We start from the raw sequence: 20904 nt of genomic DNA on the forward strand, positions 1-20904 counted from the left end.
CTCTCATGTCACAGGTTTATTCAATAAATACATGCTCATGAAACTGACCGTGGGTTGGTACAGAACCGCAAAATAAAGGTTGTACCAGTCAAAACATGTGGTGTTTGTGTGTGAGAGTATATGGTGAGCAGCTCCTGAATTAAAAACAGATATACAAAGTTTACCTTAGAACTTAAACCATCCAAAGCCTCCAGTAAGACTTCAGCAAGCCTGGTCCCTGGCAGAACCTCGGCCAACTTTCTCCTCTCCTGTTTCTTGTCTGCGCGCACATTTGTTGAAAAGAAAACCAAATTCTGAAGATAGTTAACAGATGTTGCTGGTCAACCTGTAGAAGCAACATATGACCATATATGGTCACATCCTAAGTTAACTAATGATAGCTAAATGCTAGCTAACCAGCTAGAAAACAATTAATGTAGATTAGCTAGCTAGTTAACTAACGTTTTGCTACCATTAGCTATCAGAACTAACTGTCTAGTTTAAGATTAGATTTGCCAGATAGAGACAGAGAAAAACACTAGCTAAACAGCATTTTGGTCCCAGTTAATGCAGATTAGTTAGTTAGTTAGCTTGAGCTTTTCTAACATTAACTAACTTAAGATGTGACTATTTATATGTTGCTTTAAGAGGTCACCTGGCAAAATCTTTTAACACAATTTGGTTGTCTTATCAACACAGACATACAGAGCATAATCTAAATATAGAGAACATGGATTTAGTGGGGTGGGAAGGGTCAATTACATAACAACTAATGTGTCACAATGAAGTGTGTGTTGCATTTCTGTAGAACAGTCTTTTGTACAATTTACAACATGAATTATGTAAATGAATAAATACATTTATTTTTCAAATATCAAATCACTTGTGTCATTGATTTGTGTTGAGAAGTCTTTCTTTTACGTTGTTTTATGATGTACAAATTAAATAAAAAGAAATGAAGTACCAACTTAAAAACATCTCTTCGTTTGTTTCACTTGTTTTTGCTTTGTTTAGTTTTTTGTTTAGTTTTTTCATTCTGTTGAAAAAACATTTTATTTTTGCACATCTCCATCTTTTATTTCAGGTAGTCTTGTGATTTCCAGCACCCACACAGATTTTTTGGAATGTCATTTCACAGTTTTAAGCAGTAAATAAATGTTTATTAAACTGACTGTGGGTTGCTGCAGAACATCAAAATAAAGGATGTAGCAGTCAAAGCATGTGGTGTTGAACCTGAACCTCAAAGAGTATAGTGAGCAGCTCCAGAATTGAAACAAACATGTAAAGTTTACCTTACAGTTATGTAACAGTAAATCCAATGTCTGTAGAGCAGTCTTTATGAACGATTCATCGTAACCTGAATTATTAAAGAAATGGAAAAAACGATTATTTTGCAAATATCACATCGTTATTCGTTACATTTTTTTAGACTTTGCATATTAGTTAAACAAGAAAATGTCTACTTTAAAATTCCTTATTCCTTCATTTATTTATTTATTTATTTATTTATTTACGTTGTAGAACTAGCAATTTTTGCACATCTCCACCTCGTATTCAGTCTCACGGAGACTGTGAACAGCAGAAATGAGATGGAGGCATGTGAACGCATCAGTGACGCAGTCGCGCGCGATTTGGTCAGAGTCAGGTCAGAGATGATCAGAGGAGCGAGAGAATGCGTTCAGTACGCCTCCGGTTTAGTTCAAACCCAGTTTATGGGCACAGGGACAAGTAAGGTTTTTTTTTCACAAAATAATTGTGTAAATCATTCGTTAAAAGCATTGACGACCCAAGCAGAGTTTGCACAGAAAGGCTTCCTCCCACAGTCCAAACACATGCATGCTAGGTTGATCGGTGACTCTAAACTGCCCGTGAATGTGAGTGTTTGTGTGTCTCTATGTGTCCGACCTGCGATGAACTGGCGACTTGTCCAGGGTGAACCCCGCCTCTCGCCCAATGTCAGCTGGGATAGCCTCCAGCCCCCTGCGACCCTTCCGGAATAAGAGGTTAAAGAAAATGGATGAATGGATGGATATATGTCAGAAATAATATAAGTAGTGAAGAACTTTAAGACTGATTATTAAGTTATTTTTGAGAATTACAAGCCAACTAACCATGCCACATGGCTGTTGCATTTGAAATTGTCGCACTTTGTATCCACATACTATCCCCTTTAATATTTTATATTCAAATTCTACTATATTTTATTTATTTTATTATTTTATCTGCATTCTGTTTATCACTCACTCCGTTTTCATTATCTTAATACAACAATATTATAGGGATGGCTACTGGTACTTTCACTATTAACGTAAAACCTTTTTTTTTTTTTTTTTGGATTTTTGGTAAATATTTATCAATATTGTAAATATAATGACTAAACGTAAAAGATAAAGAATAAGCTAGAACAGTTTGGTAAGTTCGGAAAATTACAACACTCTACTGTAATAAAGCCTTTAAAACCATTACAAGACAACATTTATGCCATCATGATATAACAATATCCAAAATCTAAGACCATTTCTCGTCTCATATCTTGATATCAATATAACATCGATTTATTGCCGAGCCCCAGACAGACTGCCTAAACCAGCAGTAGTATTCGCAGACTAACATGCTGCCTATGACTAATCGCTCATGGTCTAATTTTAAATGCCTGATATGATGATGATTAAAATATCTCCCCTGCCTTTTTCGGGTGTTCGACTGATTGCGCCACCCTTCGCGGTGAACTATCTTGCCTGCGGTGCGTGTCTTCGGCAGCAGGCGGGATCTGGTGATCGTAGCTGCAGCCAGCCGGAGTCGGGCGGGCCGGTGCAGAGAGCAGCGTGGTCCATCCTGTGACTGACTGACTGACACCCGCCACCGGGGAAAAAGTTACTCTGAGTTCGCGGACACACTGCCAACATGTCTGGAGATGACGAGACGCAGGAGCAGACCATCGCCGATGACTTGGTGGTCACCAAGTACAAGATGGGAGCCGAGATTGCGAATCGTAAGTGAAAAGCAGCGTTAACGTGCCGTTTAGACTGAAGAGTCCATAAGTATGAGGATCCGTCTAACGTTAGCTAGCTGTGTCAGCTAGTCCTGTGCCCAGTAGGCAGCAGCTGTGCCATGTGCCGCAACACTGCCAACATGTAGATCATATTAGAGAGCAGGGCTTTGTTTAATATGAAGGAAACATGAAGGCTGTATTATGTTCAGGCAGAGCTTTTCTCTGCAGCAGCCTGTATTTGTTAAACGGCACGTTGCTGTCACATTAGCCTGGTAAGCTAGCTATGTGGCTGGGCTACCACACTAGCAAGCGTAAGCTAGCTGTAACTGCTAACAGACAACAATGACAAGTACAAAACTATGTGGATAGAGAGGGTTGTTCCAAATACTGAATAGTCAGTGTTTAGATGTACACCCACAGCTAATTTAAATCAACATAAATACCATTGTTATGTAATGGACTTGGCTGAAGGTTGGTTGGTTTAAGTAGTGCCATTTAAACTCATTATCAGAGTGCAAGCTGAAGCTTGTTAACACGCAAGGTTCTCTATGTTAAATCACAAAAAAAGCACAATGCAAAGTCACCATAATGAATCGGATTTATTACACACTTGTTGTGGTTGAGAAGGCACATATAAAATTTCAAGGCCTCATGCACACAGCTTATTTAGTGTGATAAAATTTTTGGTGTGTTTTCATGTAAAATGCATACATTTAATTTAAACCTAATAAACCTAAAGCAGCTCTATTTTTGCACCTGCACTCTCAGTATATTTGAATTTTTGCATTTTAAACAGATTTGTCATTTATAACTTTAATTAACCCAGAATAGGCTTGCTAACTACTAGAGCTGTACCTAGGACTGCACAATCATTTCAGATATTATCAATATGGCCAAGTGCAATATCCAAATCACAGAGGATGCAATCTTTTGCTAAGGAAAAATTCTTGACAAGACAGCATTATAGTAAAGTACTGTAGTGTGACATAATGTCCTGGTTTACAAATTTTCAGTCCAGTCATCATGGTTTTCTAGTCATATTCAGTGAAAATGAAAATTAGGATGCAAAAATTATCATTGCCACTAATAATGGATTATATTGCAATTGCAATATGTTTTTTTTTTTAAATCACTACATGATAAAACCCCAAAACTTTTCATTTGCTCTCATGAATGGCAAAGAAAAACACAAAATTGTTATATTTAAGTAGCTGAAACCAGCATATGTCTGACATGTTTGCTTGACAATGACTGAAACAGATTGATCATAATAAGTTGGCTTGTACTGTACGACCGATTAATCATAGCAGCTCTACTAAGCACGGATACACTTTTTCAACAGTGCTCAACTTGTCATTTGCCCAGTTCAGTCTCAGTCTTTATGTTTGGCCATAATCTATCATCCAGTCTAGCTGTTGTCACATTACGTTTGAATAGATATGGTTCAGTATCAATGTCCAATGACCAGTAGAATAATGTAAGTGCTTCCCCTATCCTGGTCCTCAGAACTCACTGCCCTGCATGTTTTAGATGTTTCCCTGCTCAAACACTCCTGATTCAGATGACCAGCTCGTCATGAAGCCTCTGCCTGATAGCCTGAAGCCTGATAACGAGCATTAGATATTGTAATTTATCACCCTTTTCAACTGCAAATTATGTCCCCAAAGGACAACTTGTCTGTTTTATCTAATGAGAGGTTTTCGGTCTGTTCTCATTTTAGTCTTTTCATGTTTTAGCAAAATGGGATTATCATGTCATGCTGACAGACTGACCAACACTGTCATAAAAACCAACAAATCCTGGTGAATGTGACCTCTGCTGACTTCACCAGGGAAAAAAAACTCAGCACTATCTTGTGGACTGAAAAATAAAGATTTTTTTATTAATGTAGTACATTTAATTTGCATTTGCAGTATGAATAATATATATAATAAATCATACTTGATATGCAAAATATTGTGATACTATGCTGTATTGATGCCGCCCCACCCCTATTGAACAGCTGACCCTCTTGCCGCATAAGACATGTAAATACATATTGTAAAACCATTAAACACAAAATAAAAGTGTGAGGGAATTCATTCATCAAGTTCCTAATCAAAGTCTGCCGCAGAGTATCCAATTATCCAGTTATTCTGATCTTTCAAAAAGTTCACGTGGTACAGTATTAATTTCCAGTGACTGGTCATTTTTTATTCCCAGTCCATCCTTTCCTCCTGCGAGGGTGTGATAACTGCTAACTGCAGATGCTTCACATCAGTGACCCTCTGTGTCCTTGTGATTTTGTGTTTTAGCACATCACAGCTGACCGACTTATCTTAAGACATCTAATTTACTCTCAGCGTTCTGCTGTTTCGAGCTGATATACAGCTGTCAGACAATCTGGCAGATGTTTATCTTTGAGTTAACGTAACATCAGCTTAGTCAAAGTCAAATGAGTTGTCCAGTGCTGTCAACACTCGCAATCCATTAATTAAGCTTTGAACAGTAAGCAAGACTTATTCTTCATGTTAATGTTTACCAAACTATCCATTCACAGTGGTGGAAGTCTGGCACCTCTTCATTTAATCAGAAAAAGTACAAACTATAGATCTAATAGTGCTGAAATGATCAGAAGAATAATCTGGTCAGTGTACAGAAAATAAATAGATGGATTTTGGAGAAAACAAGGATGTCATCTTGGGCATTTCTCTTTTCTGACATTTTATAGAACAAACTAGGGCTGCATGATATAGTAAAAAAAATCATATTACGATTATTCAGACTGAAAGTGCATTTGTGATATAATTAGTGAGAATGATCATATTTGCATTTCAGTTTTCATTTTTACTTAAAAGACCCTATGGTGATGTGATATTTCTTGGGGTCTGTACCAGAAAAAACATGTTTTCTTACATATGAAGAACAAGATTTGTGGGCCATGGCATCTCTGCAGCAGTACAGTACTTCAATCTAATGCTGTTTTCTCACACATTTTTCCTTCTTCAAAAATTTGTGATTTGGTTCTGTGATTTAGATATTGCACTTGGTCATATTGCAATTTCAATAATATTATAGTTAACTGAGCAGCTCTAGAACAAACTCTCAATCACGTGACCCAGAAAATAATCAACACACTAACCAATAATGAAAAAAATGGTTAATGCAGGTTAAATGATCAACTCTTTTACTGACACATCAGTTGAACCACATCCAAATCATGTCCCTGTGTGTCTCTCGTCCTGCAGAGGCTCTGAAGACAATAGTTGGGGCAGCTATGGCTGGAGTCTCCGTGCTCAGCCTGTGTGAAAAGGGAGATGCCTTCATCATGGCAGAAACTGGGAAAATCTTCAAGAAGGAAAAAGACATGAAGAAGGGTAAGTCTTTGGTTGCATTTCATGAGTCACCGTCAGTGTCTCAGTGACTCAGCAGCCCCTCATTTACCCTCGTCGTTTCTTCTGCAGGTATCGCTTTTCCTACTTGTGTGTCAGTTAACAACTGTGTATGCCATCACTCCCCTCTGAAGAGTGACCCTGACGTCATACTGAAGGATGGGGACCTTGTCAAAATGTAAGATGCTGAATTTACACCTGCCTTACGTACAGTGTTAATTTTGGCAACAAATTTCAACTTAGTTTTGGTCATAATGTTTGGACTAAATTGCCAGTTAGTTTTCATCATACATTTGTCATCTAAATTGTTTTAGTCTTAGTCCAGTTTTAGTCAACTAAATATCATAAGGTTGTAGTAGAATAAACACCATGAGTCACATTGGATTTTTAGTCATCGATGGAAAGTATCAATAGATTTTGTCATAGTTTCTATCATCAGAAATTAGTTCTTGTTTAGTTATCATCCTGTTTTCATCTGTGAAAAAGTGTTATTGACAAAAAATCTGCCAAAAATTATTAGTCAGGAAACTAAACACTGGTACAAGATGAGCTATAGTCTCTATTTTATTTGCAGTTTGTACTTTCTTCGCCTCATTTTTTTTCCTGCTCTGTCTGTTCGCAGTGATCTCGGTGTGCATGTTGATGGCTTCATCTCAAACGTGGCTCACAGCTTCGTTGTTGGAGTGACCAAGGTACGTCATCGTTGTTGGAATGAATTACACCTGCTCTGTAGCACTCATTGACTTATTTACAAAAGCCATCATGTGTAATGTCATTTTATCTGTAGGTACACAGTTGACAGCTACTCAATACTTTATTTTACCTCTTAAACTTTCCTTCTGTGTCACTTCAGGAAAACCCTCTGACAGGGAGGAAGGCTGATGTTATCAAAGCAGCTCACCTCTGTGCTGAGGCTGCTCTGCGTCTTGTTAAGCCAGGAAACCAGGTATCGGGGGGGCCATGGGTCACTAACTCTTAAAATGTATTCAATTCAAAATTATTAATAAAATGCCATGGAAAAAGTATCAAATAGTGTTAAATTCTGTTTGGTATCTGGTTTGCTACAGACGTATTTATTCAAATCTGTAAACGTGATCTAAAATTAACTCCAGTGCAAAATGCCTGTACATTAAATTTGGGGGTAAATCAACAACAGTTGAATTCGAATGTCTCTGTTGTCCTTTTACAGTCTTTTAAGGTTTTTGCTATTCGTGTTCACAACATTTGTCCCTTGGAGAGCACTGTAGCTTCCGTCTAGGGCTGGGTATCATTAAAAAAAATAAGATACCAGTACCCTTAAAGTGATACAGATACCCACTGAGTATTTTGTTTGATACCTATCATGAATGGAAGCTTTCCTAAAATAATCTGTCACCTTTTTAATGCATTTGGTCGCAGCTGCTGTGGTAGTGGGCTAATCACCCTTTGTATTAAATCAAAAATCAAATTTTCTAGATTCTGAAGGATGGAATGCATCTATTGTTTGACTGGAGAAGTGTTGATACTACCTGGTACTGCGTTATTTCGTTTGATACCTTAAAAGGGTATTGAGTACTGATGCTCAGTAACCATTTCTCCAGTGCCTCCATTTAGCCATTTATATCCAGTATTCTAGAGCAGGTCTCATTCATGTCATTGCACCTGTCAGCTTGAACTGATGATTCAGAATATAAATATAAGGAATGACGGAAAATTTATGTCCTCTGATAGAGGAAATTTTTAACTTTGATTGATGTTGGACAGTATTTGTCATGAGTTTTTCAAACATTTCAAACAGTGTCATGATAATTAACATTTTTACTAATTGTCGGGAATTTAATTGCAGATTTTCATAAAATCAATTGTTAACAGACCTGAACAGCCAGAATTATCCTGTATAATCAATCAAGCAATCATATTTTGATTTTATTGTCCAAATAATTCTGTTTACGAGACGAAAGTGAAGTGTATTGTGAGTACTTTTTAAAGCCCTCCCAGAACACAGAGGCTAACGTTTAGACGCTAATGGAGCAAAGCAGCGATCAGCTGTAACAAATGAGAGCGGCTGGCCAACACAAACTGCAGCATGGAACGCTGTGGTGAAGAAAATCACTCTCTGCTCAGTCTGCTTCACCTCAAAAACTCCTGCCTGCTCTGCATCCTGCACAGCGATGCTTTCACCAGAGCTAATGATGCAGCAGAGAGGCTGGTCTCCACTGCTGAAGACACAACATTAATAATAACACACAGTAGAGCGCTCCGCCTCCCCCTCACTTTGTTATTCTCATACAGTCAGGAGACTATGGTGCTTACAAATTGATGTATCTATTAATTAATACAGTTAACTTTTTAAATTAAAAAGGCTGCAGGCTGGTTAATTGCCAATTATGTTTCATATTGGTTTTCAGTGGAACTGAAGCAAGAGACTGAAATGTGATGCCTTTTCTATTAATTCATTCAAGAATCAAATTGGACAGAAAGGTTTCCTCCCTTAAATCTAACATGTGCATCATGTTTACTTCTAAACTAGGCTTTAGAAGGTTTAAGAGTTTTGGTGAATATGGTTAAGCATGAGCAACTGCAGATGGATACAATCCAACCAGCGCCTTATGGCTTAAATCTTAAAATTTTGATGCGTCAAGATGTATTGGTAATCATTTTATCATCCCATTGTCCATCCTCTGAATCAGAATCAAATCATAAGGTACAAAGAGATTTTCACCCCTACTGTAGTTTAATTTCAGACTCTGGCTATAGGACACTTGTAGTGATTATCATTCAGGGCATATAATATCATTCAGAGTATATTTTCACACCAATAAATATATTTGGCCATTTGTTCTATAAATCAACCAAATGGTGTACTTTTGCCTGAAATGACAATATATGTATTCACTATGCATGTATTAAAATTTCCATTAAATTAATTAAATGGAGGCCTTAAGAAGTCTTAAATTTATGTTAACCCTGAGGTAAAGGTCTCCCACCGTCACCACTGATTTGACCAGTGGCATCTCTGTTCACACCCCATCAAATAAACATCATTATGTCTCTTGTGTCAGAACACACAGGTCACAGAAGCCTGGAACAAGATTGCAAAGTCATTCAAGTGCTCCCCTATTGAGGGTGAGTGTTTGTGATTTGGCTCCTTCAAGCTCTGTGATTTCCAGCATGTACATTTACTGAATGTAATTTGACGCTTGACTCAGTTTATTCCTCCACTGTGTCCAGGCATGCTGTCCCATCAGCTCAAACAACATGTGATTGATGGGGAGAAAACCATCATCCAAAACCCAACGGACCAGCAAAAGTGAGTTCACTCAGCGAGTGCTTCTTGTCACTGAGCTGATGAATGTTTAACCAGTGGATGATTTTATGCTGTTGTATATTTGTATTAGTAGAAAGGACCATGAGAAGGCTGAGTTTGAGGTGCATGAAGTGTATGCAGTGGATGTACTTATCAGCACTGGAGAGGGAAAGGTATGATTTTGATTTTACTGTGTAATTTTGACAATTCCATAAAAGACAAGAGATTTATAATATGTGTTTTGATTTACAATTCAGGCAAAGGATGGAGGTCTTAGGACCACCGTTTACAAACGAGACCCCAACAAGGTGTACGGCTTAAAGATGAAGACCTCTCGGTCATTCTTCAGTGAGATGGAGAGACGCTTCGACACGATGCCTTTCACTCTGAGGTAGCATCATTTTACTTCACATCAAATATTTCTTCTTTTTTCATCTGGTGGTCATCCGTCATCATCTCCCAGGTTTCACTCCCTCATTTTTCTTTTCTTCTATCTTTGTCTCCTCAGAGCTTTTGAAGATGAAGGCAGGGCCAGGCTGGCTGTGGTGGAGTGTGCCAAACATGAGCTGGTGCAGCCGTTCAATGTGCTGCATGAGAAAGAAGGTGAGTGGAACAATGACGAATGTAATTAAGGGTTTTGGTGACTGAAAATTCTTCATATGTATAACAACAATCATTCACTGGTCTTAGTTAACTAACTAAATCTGGACGGTTCTGTCATGTCACTCCAAATTTAGCATCATTGCACTGGTTACCTATTGATTTTAGAATACATTTTAAAACTTTCTTTATCACCTACAAGCCATCTTTAGTCTGGAAACTGCAAATGTTAATGACAAAATGGTAATCGATTATCAAAATAGTTGCTAATTAATTTTCTGTAGATCAAATAATTGTTGGAACTCTAGGTCCATCCCACATTTATTTTGTCCTGTGAATGGAATTTTTTTATTTATTTATCACATAGTCAAGCCCATGTCCTTCCTGTCCTGTGGAAAATAATGTAATCAACTTTAGGGATGTCCTCAAAACGGAGATTAATTTTTTTTTTTTTATTGTCAAGTAAGACCGTGTTCAGACTGACAATGAGACTGTTTCAAAAATCACAGCCTGCTTGTTCCTTTTTAATTTTCAGAGAGTTACTGCAATGTCATTCAGAACCACACAGCGTTGGCTGGTCAGATGCATCCCAAGTGCACATTACTCATAGCTTACTTAATTTAAAAAAAATAAAAAGTTAAGTTCTGTTGTTTCAAACCAGCTCAAAGAATGCAACAAGAAGGGGAGTCCACACAAGGGGTTAATGTAAAAACAGGAATATCATACATCATATTGAAGTGATTATCTTTGGGCTTTGGACTGACAAAACGAGGCATTTAAAGGCATCAGCTTGGACTTTCAGAAACTGGGATGGACATTTTTTTTTTTCACTGCTTTCTGACATTTTATAGAGAAGCCCTAGATTAAACATGACAAATAACTTTCTTTGTTGGTTGATGAATGCTAATAGGGGCAAGTAAAAACTGACTTTGGGCAAGTAGATTTTTTGGGGAAAATTTTTTTTAAAACTTGTAAATGTTAAAAAAACAACTAATGCTTGTTGTTGTAGAAGACTCTAATGGGAATCCTAATAAATTAGTTTTGACCATACTTTTTAATTAGTTAACAACACTGTAATGTCTATGTCTGTTTCAACCCTGTTAACTGAAATATTTGAAAGCCAAATTATACACCAAGTACATGTGGGACTGTTTAATGCAACTTTCACCTCATCTTTTTCCAGGTGAATTTGTTGCCCAGTTCAAGTTCACCGTGCTGCTCATGGCTAATGGACCTCTGCGAATCACAAACAGCCTCTATGAGCCAGAACTCTACAAGTCTGAGCATGAAGTGGAGGACCCAGAGCTGAAGGTAAAACATGTTTGATGGATGGGATATTCCGTCCTCTACCAGAGAATAAAACACTAAACGAATGGGACCGCTATAGTGTGCTTCTAGCTGACTTGGCATTCTCAAAGCCATTATGTGTTGATGTATTGTGTGCTGCAGCTCATGAGGTTAAAAGTCATTTTTGTCGTTTTTTTTTTTTTTTTCCCTGACATAAAGGCTTTGCTGCAGAGCTCAGCCAGCCGTAAGACTCAGAAGAGGAAGAAAAAGAAGGTGAGCTCAGTGAAAACTGTGTTTAATGAAATAAACAAGAGTAACGGTGCCACGTGTTCATTCTCAAAACGTTCTCATTTGAATCTCCTTTTTTTTTTTAAAGGCCTCAAAGACTGTGGAGAGCGCAACAGGACAGGTGATGGAGACGGAAGCTGCAGAATAGATTTCTCTGTCAGACATCTGATGACCCAAAGAACAGACGTCACGACTCCTTCTGTCCCAGCTGTCTGAGGCACTTGCGGGCATAGCCGCCGCGAATACCTCTGAATCTAACTGATGTCAGTCTGGGATTGATGCTGCTCCTAAATTCTGTCACTCCACCTAAAACACACATAAACAAACACACACACAGACGCACACGTACGTCCCCAGTAAATCTCGCTGTCCTTGAGACAGCCTTCTTCTTTTCTCTCTTAGTGGACTTGGTTCTGCGACATAAGAGGATATTTTGTGCAAGGGCATACACTCACTGGAACATTTAACCATTCGACTGACCTTGAGCCTTCGTCCCTTTCTCCACAATAGCTGTAGTGAAAGATATATGGAAAATAAAATGAGTTTGACAGAGCGGCCAAGGATGATGAATGCACAAATACTACGTCAGTGTAATTGTGTGGCATTTAGAGAACTTCCTTGAGGTCATAAACCTATAGCCATGCCTTTTTGAAATGAGTGTTAACTTGTTGTGGGCAGAAATGTGAATCGCCTGTCTTTTGAACCCTGATGTCACATGACATTCACACAAGTTATAAGCATGACATTAGTCATCATTACTGTTGAATTCAGCATAATTACTGCATTTATACTGCTCTGGCTTAGGTCCGTCTGCTAGTACATTGTGTATACTTCTAGGCATCTGCTGTAGGTTACTCGGCTAACGATTTCTAAAACTGACAATGTAAGACCTACTGGTTGAGTAATTTAACTAGTACAAACTTTCTTTTTCTCAGTTGTGGATGGCCTAACTCCTGCCAAGGGTTCAGCATTCAGTCTGACAGTCTGTGTTTACATAAGAAGTCCATACCTGTTAGATATATGGATGCTTTTGTAAAACAAATCCCAGTTTCAGAGACTATTTTTGGAAACATTAAAAAGCCACCTGACATCAAATGTGTTGTTGTGATTTTGGACTGTGTGTATTCGGCTGATTGTCCTGATGAGAGAAAGTGTTTTCTCATGATTTTGAACATTAATGAATTGCCTGTCTAATTCAAGGTATTTCATTCTCATTGTATTACATTAATCAAAAGCCAAATCAGATGTGTGAAAGAAAACCAGCCACCAACAGGTCAAACAAACATTTGCTTATTACAAAAAGGGCTGTAGCCTGGATTTTAGAAATACTGACATTGTGGCCCTCTATCTAATCCTTAAAAAAATCAACCAATATAGTCTTTGGTGTAAAATGAAATCAAAAAGTTTAGGCATAAAACATAATTTGACATCTCTTTAAAGCTGATTGTGTAATGACTAACATTACTTTTATGAAGTTGCATTAACTTGTTTCACTTAAATGTTTCTGATCATGCTTTATCAACTTCAAAATGGAAACCATACGTGCATGCATCACCATACATGTAAAAATAATGGGAACAAGTGTTAATGGTAGCAAGGGCCCTGGATGCAAAAGCAATATTTATCAAGTAATACAGTATTACCAAGCTCATATATACAGTATATATTTTATGTGGTAAAATTCCATTTGACTTGAATGTTATCAGTTTGTTAAAGAACCTGCAACATAAAAGCTACAGTAATAACATTACCAACAATTTTCTTTACATGCTTAATCCTCTAAGAAACTGCATTTCCCTTTTTAAAAAATCACAAACAGCAATACAGATATTGCTAGGGGTAAATAGATTATATAATGAAAGATGAAATTAAAAAAAAAAAAAAGATCAAATAGAGATTCAACAGTTCGGACAATTACACTGTTTACCTATAGTAATATATGTTATACAAATACATATGTAAAGAGTCTTTGAAGCTTTGAGATTTGTAGAGTTCAAATCAAGGTTTTTGCTTATAAATTTTACTTTTGTGAGTGTGACATCTGAAAGATAATACGAACGATTTTTTAAAAAATTAATAGTGTTTTTTCTGTACTGTTTTTGGCTAATTACATTGAATGGATTTGTAATATACTTGAAAACTGCATTTCCCATGTTTCACTACGGCTCCATCAAAGTGACGTAACAAACCATATAAACTTGACGTCGCCGAACGATGACGTTCTTCGTGGAGACGATTCCTTAGCAGTCGGTACGTGAGTTCTTAGCTGGTGGTCAGAATCCAGTTTAATCATCTACGTTTCAAATCAATCGAGCTAATCTTTTATATTTTTCCTTCTTTTTACAGCCTTCACTTGTCAACATGAGGGCTAAGGTTTGTGTTTTATGTCTGTATGATCAAATAATCATAGGTTAAAGCGGCGCTAACACCTGCTAGCTAGCTAGCTAGCAAGCACGCTTGAGCATGTTAACGGGCTAGCACGGGAGGTTTATTAGCATTCATCTATAAATCCTCGTGTTTTGCAATGTATCTCAATTTACTTGAGTATATTTGTCTTTTGAAATGCATGAAGTCAACGAGAAAGTAATGTAACGTTATCTTTGTCTTTCACAGTGGAGAAAGAAGCGCATGCGCAGGTAAGATTGCTGCATGTTGTTAACTTAACAAGTCAGTAAAATACAATTACATGATAAATTTGTCACTGTACAAATACAGTGTAATGTTTGGAACATATATCTGGTTAAGAATAAAACCTCACTGAATACACATTTGATCAACACTATATAATATAAGATACAAATCACAATAGAAGATGTTAAAATACAAAAGTGATATGTATGAGTGAGAGGAAATGGCTGATGTTAAGAGAAAGTAGGTATATATGTATGTTTTTTTTTTGTTTTTTTTCCTCCAATTCCACAAAATATGAATGGATTCAAAGCTGCAAGGCCAGGATTACAATATATGAAAAATGTGTAGAGAAACAAAGTAAATTTTAGTACATAATAATACATGTAAAAGGTATCTTCACATTCCAGCAGTTAATTTAACAGTAGTCTGTTAGATTTCTTTACACACTACACAGGCATTGTTTTACACATGGTTGATAATTTGAGACTCTGAGCAAATCAGAAAACTCCTATGGTTGCAGAGGTACTTGAATACACAATAAAAACATCTTGTCATTGTCAAAACATCACAAACTGTGTCAGTACTGACAATATTTTGTATTTGCTGATGTGTTTTAGCTAATAGAGTATAAGTATAATTTGTTCTTAAGACAAGTTAGTGAGGGTTTTTTTTCTTTACATGATTAAATATATTTACCCATAGTGATTACATACATACCTTACATACTTATCTTTATGTATTAGAATTTGGTATGTCAAATGCTGTGATATTTTCCATTTTAATTCTTAGCCAGTAATTTCTGTTGCTGATAAGTTCAGTTATACAGTGCTCAGTCTGACTGGCTCTTGTAATGATCATTTTTCCAGGCTGAAGCGTAAAAGGAGAAAGATGAGGCAGAGGTCCAAGTAAACTGTCCTCTCCGCCTTGGCTGTGACAGCACATGTTGCCAACAACCAGACCGGTGAGCTCAGCTGGAGACCCAGGACCTCCCCTCGGTGTCAAGTCTGAGGCCAGTGGCCCCCCATCTCAACCTGAGCTGACGCAGCGGAGCTGCAGCAGCTGATTGATGCTGGAGAGCTGATTCAAGACCTGCTGGATGACAGGCTTTTCCTCTGGGACATTCTGGACTCTTTGTTCTTAATTCCTCAACTTTTGTCACTTCTTTTTGTTTATACTCTGATTAAAGGTTTTGGTTTAAAAATACCTTGCAATGTGTTTTTTGTTTTTTTTAAACAAGGAATGAGCTTTCAAAGGACAAGTCTTACAATGTGTGTGAGTTGTCATAATACCAAAATTTTAAACTTTAATACTGTTGTTGGGAAAATTAGATTTCCTGGTCTAGAGGATGATTTGAAAATTAGCCTCCCCTCTAGTATTGCAGTATCAGTCAAATATTGCAAACAGATATTTCACAATTGTTCAGCGTGCATACTAGTATAAAAAGAGTCTTGATATATCTCTTAATACATGGCAGAAACTCAGCCACACAATAGTATTTTCCTTAACTTGCACACAGTGCTGGTACTGAAAAGGTCACTAAACACTTTCTGGTTTTGCTGTGCTGCAAGCAAAATTTAAGGCTGGATAATTAAAAATCCTTATTTTTAATTATCCAGCCTTAAATTTTTTGCCAGCCTTTGTGTAGTTAAAAACCTTTTTCAGGTAGAGGCATATGTGTCTTCCAGATGCTCTTCAGCTGTTCAAACAACCTAACTTTTAAGTTCTTTTCTAATGGAAGACATTTAAAAATGACAGGATCCTCTTCTTCTTTTTTTTTTTTTTTTTAACCTATGCTTTACCTAATACACCCAGTCTATTAGAGCAGTCACTAAACCAGGCAACTGCACTAACTTGTTCACATTAAGAGATTAAATAAAAAATGTTTTAAAAGTGTATAAAAACTCTGTTAGAAATAAAGGACCGGCATGCAATAATGCAGAACTTTGTTCAGTTCTGGGTTATTTTCATCATTTTACATTACTTACTGGTTATATGCTTTTTATGTAAAATAATTTGCAAAGAAATTCTAAACTCAAGCTTTATGTATATAGCAACATTCATACACATACAACCCGAAGTGCTTCAAATAGCAAAATAACAGCAAATACTAAAACAACTAATCAGATAAGTCAATAGAATAGAATAAATGGATTAAAAATAAGGGAAAAACTAATTAAAACTCAGAAACTAAGGCTATAACAATTTCTCTAAATTAAAAGCTTGATTAAAAATATGGGTATTTAATTTCTTTAAAAAAATACATAGAGCTCACCACTCCTAACATCAGAAAGTAACTGAAGCTCTCAAATGGGTTAAAAAGACCAAAGATATACTGGAAATATTCAAGTTTAAGTACAGTTTGGAACATTTTCAACCAGATTGTCTTGCAGATCTGCATCAGGACATTGTGGACAAATTTCCCTAAAACAGCATTTCAGATTCAATCCACATCCCATGACTTCCGTGGGTGTGTGAATGCTGTAACCTTTGCACAGAGTTCATTCAAGACAAATAACTCACTAATATATTTTGTTTTTACCCTTCAAAGCTGCCCAATAATTCATCCTGTCCTCAGCCAAGGTTATTAAAATCAGGCTACTGCTGGGAAGCACTATTAAAGAGGATTGTGTCCCTAATACTCTCTTTTACAACTTCATTCTCTTTTCCATTTGCAGTTAAGACCCCAACCTAAAGCTATAAGGAGAATTATGTCAGTATTACTTTATATTTAATACATTACACCACAAGAAATACCTCCCTATTTAAGACAGAAGTAAGAATTATAGCACATTAAAACAGTGTAAACCACTATACAATATATTCTCTGGACAGGGGACAAAAATCACCTCGAAAACTAAGTTCCAGTGGGAACATTTCACAGGGACCTGATGTGAAAATCATCAGGTTTTAGTACCCTCTTTGTTTCCCTTTCTCTCCCCGGAAGGATCAGCTTGTGGCAAAACTACGTCTGATCCTTTCAGTCAAAGAATAACTTCAGTGTACTCAGAGAGGAATCGACTGATGCATCCACGCACAGCAACATTATCTGCATCTGTAACTTGAGTTATGGTCCTTTTGTTTTCCAGACTGTCCGGGTCGTGTTGAATTGACTGCGTGCTGGCAAAGCTTCAAGATCTACTCTCTCAACACTGATTTTAACCAACTGGTGGGTGTAGTCCAGGTAAAATAGATGATGTAACTTAAAGGGCACTGACTGACCAAACATGCCAGCTTTGTCCTGTCAGTGAAAGCATGCAGGGCTGAAAAGGTTGGTAACTAGACTTTGTGTAATTAAAAAAACAGATCTAACAGATGCCAGAACTGTTGGCTAGGAGCAAGCATTCATACACTGTAAAACAAATCAGTGTTATTTATTGAACTCCATGGTTAAGGTAATGATAATAACACAGTGATCCCTACGTCTAAATCTTGCTTTTCAAAGCTCAACTTTCTATGTTGCACTTGCACCTCAAAGGTAACTCTGGAAAATCCAAGTAAAGTCAAAAAGCCTCTGCTGAGTTTGCAATTACTGTCACCAAAAACATTTAGTAGATGATGTAGTTTATACTCCTTGTGCCCAGAGAACAGATGTTATAGTACTCACATTATCAGGTTGTCTGGAACAATTCTGGAACACACTGGGTCCCACTTACTTACTAAATTTAGGAAGTATGGCATGTTTAGTACATAGTAATATATATATATATATATATTTATATTTAAGCCTAATAAATATTGATTACAGGAATGTTAAGTATTCTTTGCAAAGTCATCACCATCATGAACATCAGTGTCATTTCTTGTACTTGTACTAATAGTTTCACATTAATGCATTATTGTTAACAGAACAACAAGAATCAAGTTATAATTTTACACCCATTTAATTAACAGCTTTTCTTGCTACACTAAATACTGTCTTGTAATCAGTGGCTATGATATGATATGATATGATATGATATGATATGATATGATATGATATGATATGATATGATATGATATACAGTATACCAGTCACTGGGGACTTTTTTCTGTATTGAGTGCTTTTATTTTTAATACTTCAAGTATATTTTCCTAAATTATACTCACATACTTCCTCTACCACTGCACTTTTGGCCTATATCATTTCAACATCACAGATGAGACTCATCATCATCCTGTGACTGTTACTTCTGCTTCTGCCCTGGAGAACAAAACTGCTCCTTTCATTAGTTTTCATTAGTTCTTCATTCTTGTTCTCATTGCTGAGATGCAATGATGTGGTTGTTTGTTGAAATGAGCTTGTTCTTTACTGTTGCGATCCTCACTGAACATATGAACAAATGTTGACTATAACTGCATTCTGTGTGCTTTGAGGCATGTGACAAGCCACTTTACAATCTGACTACTGTGATCGAAGTTCAACCCTGGACTGGTGTGACTTCTTGTTAAACACGATAGAATTTTGGTATCAGGTCATGGGATGTTCAGTAGCAGTCTGACACTGCAGCTGAAAACATGATCAACTTGATTTGAAAATAAAAGTTGATCAACTCCTTCTATAACATATTGAACTAAAAGAAACCCTGAGATTAAAGAATCGGGAGAACTTTGTTGTCTTTGTTTCTGACAACCAAAGAGACATGTAATGTGATGCTAAGTCATAGTAGAGCCTGACTGATGTACAGAAGAGGCCGGCTGTTATCAGTAGTTGATACTGGCCTATCACGCCTATACAGGACTATATCAGTATTGGCATAAATGCTGTCCAATATGTGCTGAAATGAAAACTTTTTTTTACAGAACATAACGCAGATTATTTATTTTTACATGCAACGTTTTATTAATTTACTTTTTGGGTTTTTTGCCTTTATTATAGAGTACAGCTGAAGAGCAGATGGGAAAGGGGTTAGAGAGAGAGGCGATGATATGTGGCAAAGGGGATGCTGGAACCAAACCAGGGCCACTGCAGAGGACTGATAGCCTCAGTACATGAGGCGTGTGCTCTACCAACTGAGCTACAAGGGCGTTCCATGATCCTTTTTCTTGATTCAAGTTTAATATATGTTTTTGTTCTGTTTGTGCTTCGATCAGTATAATAATGTCATAATTTCCAGTATGGGTCAGGCTCTGATACGGAGAGATATAAAAACATCAATATAAAAATCCCCTAACAGCCTATATACATGAACAATATAAAAGTACCAAACACACACAATAAACTGTAGACTGTGCCTTTATTTGTCATTTCAACCATATACGGCTGGTACAGGGACCAAGGTGCTACATAGAACTACAAAAGAGGCTACATTAGAACCAAATAAGATTATACAAAACCTGACAAACCTGCATACATTCACTACACATAGACTACATAATCTGTTAAATTAATGTGCAACCATGTAAGATGTTTGCTTGGTCCCAGTCTTGGTCACACACTGGGACTGAAGATGTACATACAGAGCAAGATCATGCAAAACATACTGGATAGTGCAAAGACAGTGTAAACAAATTTAAATGCAGGCATTCATTACTGTACAAATGTTGTGATCTGTGCAAAATAATAAGTAACTAAGTAACAGCACTAATACGTTTAAAATTAAAGACCACTAGTGAATGAAAACAAGGGAATACCACTGGTATAAATATCAAAATGCATGTCAAAATGTAGCAGGTTATAAACTGAGCTGTATAGAGAGAATGATTAGAGTGTAAGTATTTTAACCTTTATGTAACCTACCATCTTGTTGCATTTATTGTTTTATTGCACAATCTGGGAACAATGTAAATGTACTAGGCCTACATGATTTCTAAGTCTCACTGAAATCTCAAATCTCTATATTTGAAAATTAATATACAGATATTTTTGTTGCTTTTAGGCCGCTTTCTGCAACGATGTTGCACTGAATGTCTACAAATATGACCTGTGTTACTGTTGCTAGACTGCATGTCTCCATGTGTACACAGAGGCTCAACAAACTTCTCACCTCGAGCAAATACAGCTAATTGGCTGTATCCAAGCAACTGGGGAGGGATTTAAACCTGGACTGTTTTAGTTGCTAAGCGTGAATGAAGCCTTTAATGAGAAACCAAACAAAATGCACCTGAGCGACAGATTCTAGGCTACATGAGGCTTGGATCAGTATAAAGTGATCCATTCCTCCATTTGCTGGTGCGTAAAACTCGCGTTATTGACATTTGGCACATCCTGGCGGTGTCACGACTCTGCCAGCTGTATTCTTTCTGCTGGGCACGGGAGCTGGTGCATGCAACTCGATGGAGCAGGAAAGGTGGTGCAGATTTCTGTGAATGAACCTGTTGGCGCTGTCGTGCTCTGTAGTAGAAGCTGCTGCAGTGGAGAGGAGCGCTTGCGCATGCAGCAGCAGGATTTAATCCGGTGTTATGTAAAAAAAGAAAAAAAAAAAAAAAGGATAACAGGATGAGCAGTCAGTGCACTGTGACAGTATGTCGTTTAGTTTGCATGTTGATAATGA

At 37.1% G+C, this 20904-nt stretch overlaps 1 protein-coding gene and 1 long non-coding RNA gene across 3 annotated transcripts; both read left to right on the top strand.

Moving 5' to 3' along the window:
• Positions 1 to 2737: 2737 nt before the first annotated feature.
• Positions 2738 to 12898, top strand: pa2g4b (proliferation-associated 2G4, b). Of its 2 annotated transcripts, none has more exons than XM_084721027.1 (13): positions 2738 to 2971; positions 6199 to 6327; positions 6415 to 6520; positions 6965 to 7034; positions 7196 to 7288; positions 9384 to 9447; positions 9553 to 9631; positions 9720 to 9801; positions 9886 to 10019; positions 10137 to 10231; positions 11412 to 11539; positions 11735 to 11788; positions 11892 to 12898. In XM_084721027.1, the coding sequence occupies exons 1-13, from the start codon at positions 2884 to 2886 to the stop codon at positions 11949 to 11951; spliced, it is 1182 nt and encodes a 393-aa protein (XP_084577153.1). In that variant the 5' UTR covers positions 2738 to 2883; the 3' UTR covers positions 11952 to 12898. The 2 variants fall into 2 exon arrangements, with proteins under 2 accessions (XP_084577153.1, XP_084577154.1); XM_084721028.1 differs by having other exon boundaries at positions 9723 to 9801.
• A 1052-nt stretch (positions 12899 to 13950) lies between these two features.
• Positions 13951 to 15637, top strand: LOC146325171 (uncharacterized). The gene is made up of 4 exons (XR_014770646.1): positions 13951 to 14053; positions 14150 to 14176; positions 14417 to 14439; positions 15301 to 15637. It is a non-coding gene; the product is annotated as an uncharacterized LOC146325171 (long non-coding RNA).
• The last annotated feature ends 5267 nt before the right edge of the window (positions 15638 to 20904 follow it).

The sequence above is a fragment of the Lutjanus erythropterus genome, chromosome 6, assembly GCF_056507025.1.
Source record: "Lutjanus erythropterus isolate fLutEry1 chromosome 6, fLutEry1.hap2, whole genome shotgun sequence".
Lineage (NCBI taxonomy): Eukaryota > Metazoa > Chordata > Actinopteri > Lutjaniformes > Lutjanidae > Lutjanus > Lutjanus erythropterus.